At 45.7% G+C, this 10,251-nt stretch overlaps 1 protein-coding gene across 1 annotated transcript; it reads right to left on the reverse strand.

Annotated features, from left to right (window-relative positions):
• Window positions 1-282: 282 nt before the first annotated feature.
• Window positions 283-4,421, reverse strand: LOC117048532 (cytochrome b561 domain-containing protein 1). Its single transcript, XM_033152479.1, has 2 exons — window positions 4,081-4,421; window positions 283-1,043 (listed from the first exon to the last, which is right to left on the reverse strand). Exons 1-2 carry the CDS (start codon window positions 4,090-4,092, stop codon window positions 546-548), a joined length of 510 nt encoding a protein of 169 aa, XP_033008370.1. The 5' UTR covers window positions 4,093-4,421; the 3' UTR covers window positions 283-545.
• Between the last annotated feature and the right edge of the window lie 5,830 nt (window positions 4,422-10,251).

Below are 10,251 nucleotides of genomic sequence, written 5' to 3' on the forward strand. Positions count from 1 at the left end.
GCCAGTGAAGCACCATGAGGCGTTGGACAGGTGAGGGAAGAACAATTCCAGAAGCACAGAAACCAGGTGAGTATAACTCATGAAGTTCCTAGCTTGTGGGTGGCTACACGTCTTACTGAAGCATTTCAGAATCTAAGACACACAAGAAACTATGAAACATTGTCCAGAACCAACCCCATTGCTTCTGTGCAACTATTCTCAAAGACACAGTAGTCATGAAGTCCCACTGGAAACATGCAGACAGCAAGTTGGTGATCCTGTTTTCTGGAAAAGCTCAAGTATGAGGCTCAGCCAAGCACTTGAGACTACCTGATAAATGAGCTGGAAAATTGAATCAGCATATTTCCAGAATGCTGGGGTACTAGTATTAGCATGTACTTGACCTAAAACAAAACAAAACGTCACTTTGACAAAACACGGCACAGCACACAAAACACAGAAGCAGGTGTCAACAGAAGGCTTAATTCAGCTGTTATAAATACTAAGGATATGAGAAAACAATGGGGATGAGATATTGATTCCAGGGGGTTCTGATGAGACTCAACTCAAATGTACTGTCTCTTCTTACGAGTTCTAGTAATCTGTTTCACAATAACCAAAGCCGGACAGAAAGGCAACCCCAGGCAGAAATACCAAGCCACCCCTTTAATCTGGGCCTGAAACCAGTCAGAATAAATGCCCAGGGCCACAGTGAAGGTGGCTAGCAGATAAACGATCAGTCCGTACACCATGTGGACGAGCCGGAGGCGACCCACGGACGAGATCCTCAGCAGCCGAGGAAAGCGAAGGCAGAATCCAGACAAGACCTGCCCACAAGCAGCCAGGAGAGTCAGGAGGCCCAGAACACTGTGCCAGGAGACCAAGTGTGGAAGCTCGCTCCGGTTCTTGCTGGAGACAATGAAGGCCAAGCCCAGTGTGGCAGCCACAAGGGCCAGCATCTGGGCAGTCCAGTGCAGCTGCACTTTCGTTTTGTGGGAGCAGGAGCAGAAGAGGAGGCCCTCTGGCGAGAAGATCAGGATGGCTTCCGTCAGGCACAGGCAGAACTGGGAATACAAGAACCCATTAGCAACCTAGCAGTGGAGCCCGAGTCACCTTCCCGATCAAATAATCTTTAAAACAACAAGCACATTAGCACATCCAAAGCTTTGGAACCAGTTATGTACTTAGACATAGCAGGCAGCAAGCCTCTTCCTAACTGGCACCACCACTTCAGATTGCAGGTTGGCTGGTTTTTAAGTTAAAAGTGGAGCTATACCCTACACACCTTTCATTCATTCACCACTCAGGGCAGCCAAGTGTCAAATAATGCATGCTTGCAATGCTCCAACAGCTAGTAAACTCCCTGTACACTTATGACTAGCAGTTCAGGGGAAAGTATTCAGCCCAGCCTTCTCCCCTGCATGTTGTTTTTCCTATATCCAGCTGTGGGTGGTGATGGGGAGTGTTGTTCATTTTTCAAGAGCATTCAGAACACACTTCTCATTTGCAACCTGAATTGACACAGTCCGGTGTGGCAGGGGGAGCTTTTCTGCCAAGTACATAAACGGGTCTCATGAGTTGGTGCTATCTAGGGTGGCTTATAGCATACCAAGAAGAGTTGCACAGGGTTGGCATTGGGAGTTAGCACCACTGGGCATCTTCTGAGGCTGACATCCTTGTGCAGAGGAATGCTGCTGACCCTGAGGTTTCCTGGCCCAGGTGGTTCTCCTCCTCCTTGCTGTCCCTGCTGGTTCACCTACCAGCAACATCCTTCTCTTGCTATGCATCCTCCCTTGGGGTGGTTGTGCAGACTGGGTCCAAAGGGAGAGGCTAAGCAGATGGGCAGGACTGGCAGTGGCCAGGAGGAGGTGGGCTCTCCAAGGGCATCCTCCCATTGGCACTCCAAAGCCTGGTGCTGGTTCTGAACTTGCTGGACCATTTTGGGCTCCACTACTGCTCCACCTATTAGGCCCACTTCATAATAATAATAATAATAATAATAATAATAATAATAATAATAATGGAAAGATCTGAGGATTGGTCAAGATGCCAAGTCAGGCATGTATTGGCTGCATCCTTTTTAAAGAAAACATATGGTGAACCTACCATTGAAACCACCTATCTGTTGCTATTTGCACAGTGGCCCTGTGGTGGAATAAGTCATTTTCTTCCAACAGAGGAAGAACAGCCATAAGAAGAGAGAAACAAGATGAACATCTATAGTGTATTGCTTAAAAGCAGTTTTAATTTGGATTAGCTATCACAGCTCCCTGAACACTGGGAAGTACAGCTTTATGGCAACAGCTCTGTAAAGGCATTGTTAGCACATACAGTAACATTAATCCTTTGCAAATGCACTCACAGCACTGTCTACAGCCGTGGTGGGCTTTCAGCCATGCTCCTCTACATGTCTGAATTAGATGGCTGGGGGATCTGCATAAAGTGTGCAGCCCTACACATCTAGCTTTGCTCTTCAGATTTGTGGGCATCCCATAGGGAGAGGAAAGAAACCAGTTTTTCCCCAGGACACTTTCTCTTTACTTCTTGGTATGCACTTTAGTGCTGAATCAAAAGAACAGGTCGATATCATACTGACCTGCCTTACCAATCCACAGCTTCTTTAAAAAGCTGCATAACACAAGGCATTGTGGCCTTTATTTGAAATCCAAACGTTATTGGCTCCTGGCTGAGAGCAAGATGTTCACAGAGAACCTTTGATATAGGGCAGCACTTTCATTCTTGGCAATGATAGGCATATTTGACTCTTCAGATGCAGCATAACTGCTGAAGCAAGATTCAAGGGGCCAAGCTAGGATGTGCCATTTTGCAACAAAAGAAAAGTTATTTATTGCATGTGCGTGCAACTGACTAGCTGCCAAGACACTAGAATGGTTCCAGTCTGGGGTTTATTTATGAGACCATTTTAATCCCATCTCTCAGTTCCAAAGAAACCTCCAAGGTGGCTTGTAAAAAAATAATGCACAAATTAAACACAATAAATTACTAGAATATAGTTCAGTATTATGAGTACAGAGACTATCTGCAGGTGCAATCCTACGTTACGAACAGCTAATCACTTTTTTTAGGAGAGTGGGAGCAGTGTCTGTCTAGTGATGTCACCACTGTACATATGTAATGCTGTGGGGAAGGGTAAGAAAATCGTTGGCAGGTAATTTACTGGTACTCTTTTTGTCAGAGGAGAGGCATCTCTGGAGATGTCCCCCCCCCTTTAGCAGTAGAAGGCACATGCATATTTAAAAAATAAATAAATCTTGAAATAGCATACAGAAAGCTTTGCAGAGTTTTTTCTTTCTTAAAAGAAGCACAAACACCAATCCGCTACAGCAGATGAAAAGAATAGGATAGGACAAAAAGAAATGTTATTGCAAGAACAATAACCTCCCCAACTTACCTTTATTCTGCTTGATAGCTTGACAGCTCAACACAATGCTGTAACATAATCATTTACTTAGTGCATACCCAAGAAGCACATGAAGGGGGAAAGTGACTCAAGGTCAGAAGTGAAAAGGCAACCATAAAAGAGACTTAGGGGTTTGTGGTGAAGTGACAAGGGGAATGATGCTGGCCATAGTATGTCACTGTAAAAGTGTGGGGGGAAACCACAAGGATGAGGAATATGTAGCCTCCCAATAGTCAGCAGGGCCACTGGCCAGGAATGATGGAAGTCCAGCAACATCTGGAGGGTCACAGATTCCCCATCTCCGCCTTAAAGAAAACCCCACTAAGCATGTGTAAGAGAGGGAAGCATGTGGTCCTATTGGAGCCATTATCGCAAACGTGCTTGAAATATAGCCACAACGAAAACACATGTCCGTTTAGAAGTGCTGGCAGAGCTTCTGGAGAGCATTTTGGATTTTAGCAAGTACCTCCCAAGGCACTGCAAATACAGGTTTATCTGAAAGGCTCACTACAGGGGGAAATTAATGTGTGTATTGTCAGCTGCGAAAGGAGGACAGAAGCCCTTCCACCTCTCGAAAAGATTAGTGTGTGTACACAATCTCTAGGCTTTCTACCATATTCTCCCTAGGCAAAAACAGACAGCATTCCTCTTATGTACTGAATAAGCAGGAAGCAACTTACTGCTATTGACATGAATGCAGGGTGCCAGGAAAACAAACCTATAAGAAAGAGAGAAAATGCTTAGCCAAAACTCTGTTCCAGTCCAAAAACAAATATGACTTCAACAACAGATTTGATTGCAGCAGCCCCTTCAGGCTAGGAAGTCTGATCTATCCTAACCACAATCCATGTATATTGCTCATCACTGCAAGTTTTCCAAACATATGGCATGTGGAAGGAACTCTCGTTTATGCTTCTTGCAAGAGTTTCAGATGAGGCGGGGTTTGCCATAGCTTGGACCAACCTGATATGGACTTCTCAGACTCACCTCAATAAAAAGTCAGTAGCGGCAAACAAACTTTCCTGATAGGCAGCTTGCCCATGATGGCCACCACTACTGCTCTCCCCCTGCTATAAGCAACCACAAGGGAGCACAAAATGAACTTTTAATTTGTGCGGGCCTACCTAGCCAGAACCCTGCATCTGTGGAATGTGTCCCTTGAGAGATACGCAAGCATCCTTTGCAACAGTCAGGGATTCTATGGCAGAAGTGGAGGGTTTCTTAAAAAGTCCAGTGAACATACAAAGGCATCTCCAACCATACAAAACTTTAGAACTTTTGCTCTATAGTAGGTGGATTTTCCCCACACGTTCCTGTTCTATTAAGACTAGGGTTAGAAAGAAGATGTTCTAATTCAAAAGCTGGAAGGGGCGGGGGGAGAGACTTTCCCCAATGGGCAGGCCTCAGCTATTCCTTTATAGTTCAGGAGAAACAAGGGGTGATATTCAACTAGGTTTTACTCAGAGTAAACCCACTGAAATTAATAAGCATTAGTTAGTTAGGTCCATTAATTGTAAGGCTCTGAGTAAAAAAACTTAGTTGAATACCACCCAATCCTCCTAAGATTCAGCATGAACCACTCAAACTCAGTAGGAATCAGATTATAATTGCATATTAATTGCCTTGTTGATTTTAGTGGAAGACTTATGCATGTGCTTAATTCCAATGGAAGCTCTCCATTTAAAAGTGCTTAGCTGTGGTTGACTCATGCCCAGTTATTAAAAGCATGTATAAAAAGCTCAAACCTAAAAAAAAATGCCAAACAATGTTAACACAGACAGACACAATAGGACTGCCGGATCAAAATTTCAAAAACAAGAGCCTGCAGAGATCTGGTGTGTCTGCCCTATAAAGTTCACTGAAGCTGCTGGATTCTGAAATAAGAAACATCCATTATGTACTATAGAGCTGTCATGTTCTAAAATAAGACTTCCAGCAGCCAGAATGGAAGATAAAAAAAACCATTCCAGACTTCACTAGAAAGGACTCACAAAAACACCCACACTGGCTATTAATAAATTACAAAAGGCAGCTATAGCATTTAAATGATTGCAGAAAACTAGGCAGAATATAATGCTATGTTAAAATATATGGGAACAAGCTTGAGTAGCTGTACTGCACTATGCAAATAGGTGAGACAGAGTAGCAAACTGGGAAATTATGCCCAGAATTTTAGCTTCCCATTGAAGTAAATGGGACTGAATTGCTCAGTTAAAAGCTTAAGTCCAATACCTTTCACGAGGTTACAGTCATGGATTTTAGAGAGCCAGAACATGTAATTCCTCACCCTCTTACAATACAAAGCCCCAACAAGCTTTTGTATCCACCTCAAAATATTATGAACTCATGTATTTCCATGTAGGAAAAGACATGTGTATATTGTCATCTGCAACAGTTAAGCACGTGCCTTTTCCCTGCATGTATACAAGCCACTGTGATGTAGTGGTTAGAGTACTGTGAGACTGGGGATCTAGCCCCAATCACTCAGTCATGAAGCTCACTGGATGACCTTGGGCCAGTCACTGTATGTCAGTGTAACGAACCAGGGTTGTTGCAAGGTTAATATGGAGAGTCATGTATGCCACCCTGAGCTCCTTGGGGGAAAGGCGGAGCATTCAGAGGCCATAAATGGCTTCAGCTTAGCACAGGCACACAATAATCAGTGAAAAGATGCACACTGTTGCTGCACATACAAATCAATATGGGGGCTGCACAATTTTACATACACCAAACTGGGTTTTTTTTAAATATATATATATATATTATTACATAGGTTAATAACATTTGAAGTAGCTCCACAAAGTGGCTTATAAGAGGGTGTAAGATCTTTAATCCAATAGTTTTTGAACTCTCTGCAGAAAGTGACTGCGATATCTTGAAGCAAGCTGGGTTGGGATTACTGTTTCAGGTGAACTACTTAGACAATGCTCCATTTAGAATTACCTGTGCATTATTCAAATGTGGATGCAGTATGGAGAATAATTGTGTCTGGGGCTTGTCTGTCCATTCACAAGTGTGAAATTTCAAATGGAGCAAGGACACATATGCCTAAACTGCTACTACAGACAAGCCAGTGCTGCGTGCACATTTGTTTAATGCTGTTTCGGTGGTGATAGTGGCAGGTCTCCTGGTTCTGTGTGTAGTCGCCTTGTTAACACCCTTCAACCACCCTGTCACATCACTTGCAGTCCGCTCATTTTTACATCAGTCATCGACCTCTCCTTCTTGCAAAGATCGTAAAATGTGTGTGGCCTGGAAAGGTAAGGGGAAATCTAAAGCTTTCAACTCTGTTAAAGCCAAGCCCATTACTTTCAGTGGGTCTACTCAGAGCAGGCCTAACCATGGAGAAAACTCAAAACTCAGGGAGCCGAAGCTCCAGCGCAAGAGTCACTTAACCTTGCGAAAGCGAGCCATCGGGTCCAGCAATTGGGTACCCTAAAAACGCGGCCGTGAACCACCTCTTCCTCCCTCTCCTCCAAGGCGCATCCTGGGCATGGAGAGGAGCCCTGAGGTGCCCCCCCCCTCGTCCCGTTACTTTGCCTTGGGAATGGAAGCGGGAGGGAGAGTCAACTCACTGGTGCCGGGCCTGGAGAGCAGCAGCAGCAGTGCGGTGGTGCCCAGCGCGGCGAGGTGCGCCAGGACCCCGCAGCCCCGCCGCAGCCAGCGCAGGGCGCGCCGCTCCCCGCTCGCCGGGGCGCCTGACATTGCAGAACGCTTCCGCCTTCGGCTGTTGTTACAGGCGGGGAAAGGAGTGGGCAGGGTGCGGCTTGCTGCCGGTGGCGACACACACCTGTCGGGGAGGGAGGCGGAGCCCAGGCCACGGGGCGGGCCTCTGGGGGGGGGAGCTGAAAGGGAATCGCGGAAAGGGCCACGGTGGGCGCGGCGTGACCACTTGGGCTCACCCGTTTCGCCTTGAGGGCAAGCAGCAGAGGTGGCTCCGTACTGTGGCAGGCTTCGTCTCTCCCCACACGCCACCCGCAACCCATCTCCATCCCCGCCCCGAAGGAGTAAGGCTTCTAGGGGAAAGGGTGTCATTTTCGAGTAGGGTGGAAATTCCGCGATTTCTCACGTTAGGAAGGATAGAGTTGGAAGGATACTAGTCCAACCCCTTGCAATGCAAGATTCCCAGCTAAAGCATCCTTTGAAGATGGCCATCCAACCTCTGCTTAAAAACCTCAACGGAAGGACTCTCCACCTTCCGGGAGAATCCGGTCCACTGTTGAACAGATTTTACCGTCAGAAAGTTATTTCCTGGTGTAGCTATGCAACCATTGGGAGAAAGGGGGCTCTGGTAATGCACTGCCCTATATGTGTGGTTGTTTCCAGAGGACCCTAAGCATTCAAACCTGATTTACTTGCTAGGTGGGGCAGGCTATATTTAATGAGCATTTATTCCGATTTGTTTGTGGGGAGGTTAGACAAAATTACAACAAGCAAATGTTGTCCCACACTTTCCAGTGCATTCCCCCGTCACCAAAAGTTCAATTTTTGGGGAAGCAGGTTTCCATTCTGAAGATACCAGAGAACTAAGAGCACTATTGTGGGATCGGTGCCGCTTATGCACACAGGTTTTTCACACTTGATATAACAAGAAGAGGTATTGCACAAAACCTCTTTACAAGAATTGCAGTATAACTTGCTATCTGTCCCGTGCAAGACCTCTGTATTAATGAAAAATAACATTGATGTTGTCCTTCCTTCCCATTCAGCTCCTCCAAAGCACAAGACTCAGTTTCCCTCATGGCAATACATGAGAACTAGGGATTGGTAGTTTCTCCTGGTGCACTCCCCCCCCCTCTCTCTCTCTGTGTGTGTGTGTGTGTTTAAGGTGCATGCAAGCAAGTACAGATTTATATGCATGCATGTGGTGGAGGGAAAGAGAGTAGTGACTGAGGGGAGCAGTCAGGAAACAATAGCACAGAAACAGGTCATCAAGGGCCACACACTGCTGTGGGAGAGGCAGTGGAATACCTTTGAAAAATCTAAGGTTAAAAAAGGTGTGTGTGTGTGTGTGTGTGCACGTGCACACGTGCGCATGTGGCTATGTACCGACAGGGCATAGAAAAATTGAATCTGAATGACGAATTACTGACATAAAGTCTCTGTCAGGAAGCTCCAGGCCTCAAATGGTACAAGTCTATGGTAAGAACAGCCAATCTGCACTTTCAAATACAACAGGTACCAGATACACCTGCAGTCTTAGCAGTTGTGAATGGCACAAATAAATTTAAATGGCTGGATTTTATTCACAACAAATACTGAAGCACGAGTCTAATTCTTTGCTGGTTGCCATTTTCATGTTTATTGCAGAAGTAGCCATTTAAACACGTGCCGTTTGCAATTGACAACTCCACAGGTGTATTTTGCTCTTTAAACAAGGCTTGTACCAGAATTCAAAATGCAAATTGTGAACCAGCTTTAAAGCCACAGCAGGGGAAATGCACAAAGGCAGTATAAGAGGCCTGCTTCACACAACCAGTGGGTGCATTGTGTGGGTCTGGGGCAGTTTGTCACACAATGGAGGCTGCAAGCCTTGGCATATTTAGGAATAAAAATGCATGGGATCTGGTTGAAAGCATTTTGCTATTTCCCCCTCCGTACTATGGGGAGAATACAGTCAGTAAGACACCAATGTCTGGATGTAGGCCTGAAGTCCCCAACCTGATGTACATATGCACCACAGCACCTTCAGCCACTTCCATTGTGACCCACTCAGCCTCCCTTCTCAATTTTATTTTTAAAGTTGAGTTGTTTTTGTTTGGGGCAATTGTCTTTTCTTGCGGAGAGGCACGATGGCTGCTTCTGAAAACTGTTTCGTTTGTTGGGGGGGGGGTAGCTGAGCATCACCAGTCTTTCTTCTATGAAATGGGTGTTTTGTGGTACCCACAACAGTTTCTTAGATTTCAAAATGTGTCCCTGGGCCCAAAATGTGTCACTTGGCATGCTCTTCATATATCTTGCCCAAGCAGATGGTGAGAATTGTCTAACACTTCTGCACCTGATTAAGAGGAACAGGAGACTGGTCTGGTTCTTCTAACCACTTAGCAAGGCAATACAGATGGGCAGCCTCCCAAGTGCTCACATGCACAGATACATTAAGCTGCCACTTGGTTAACTGGCCATCTGTCCTGTCCTGCCAAGTGGAGAATCTTACCACACTTTTACACCTAATCAGAAATCCTGTGGCTCTCCAGGTGTTGCTGAAGAACTACAACTCCAATCATCTGTGACCATTGGGCCATGCTGATTGGACTGATAGTTGTTGTAGTCCCAACTATTCTGCGGTGCATCTCACCTCGCCGTCTTTGGGGTGGGGGCAAAATGGCTGCTTAGCCACAGTGATTGCCCCATATCTCTTGAGCATACCCTATGGCATTTGACAGTGCCCCACAACGGCCAGACACCAATTGAAAAGCTGTGGAAGAGCTCTCCTTTACAGGTTTACAGGTGACACTCAAATTTCTGATTCATCATCTCACATCACTTCAGAAGCCATAAAATGGCATCCAGCAGCAGCCAGGACCAAGAATGTAATGAAGGTGCTTCAGTAATACCGCCAATGAGTTCTTCGGGCCTTGCATGTTTTTCGCAGTGTGTGTGTGTGTGTGTTTTACACCTCAGGATTATTACCAGCAGCAGTGTGGGCGTCTTTTCCCCTCAGGGAATCAGAGTAGGCACGAGAGGATGGCTGTTCTCTCAGAATCAGCCCAATGAGGCCTAAAAACAGGCTATGTACACACTGTGCTCCCCCCCAAAAAAAGAATCCTGAGAACTAGTTTGTTAATAGTGCTGGGAATTGTAGCTCTGCAAACGGTAAACTACAGTTCCCAGGATTCTTTGCAGAGAAATGT

This window comes from Lacerta agilis, chromosome 6, assembly GCF_009819535.1.
Source record: "Lacerta agilis isolate rLacAgi1 chromosome 6, rLacAgi1.pri, whole genome shotgun sequence".
Taxonomy (NCBI): Eukaryota; Metazoa; Chordata; class Lepidosauria; order Squamata; family Lacertidae; genus Lacerta; species Lacerta agilis.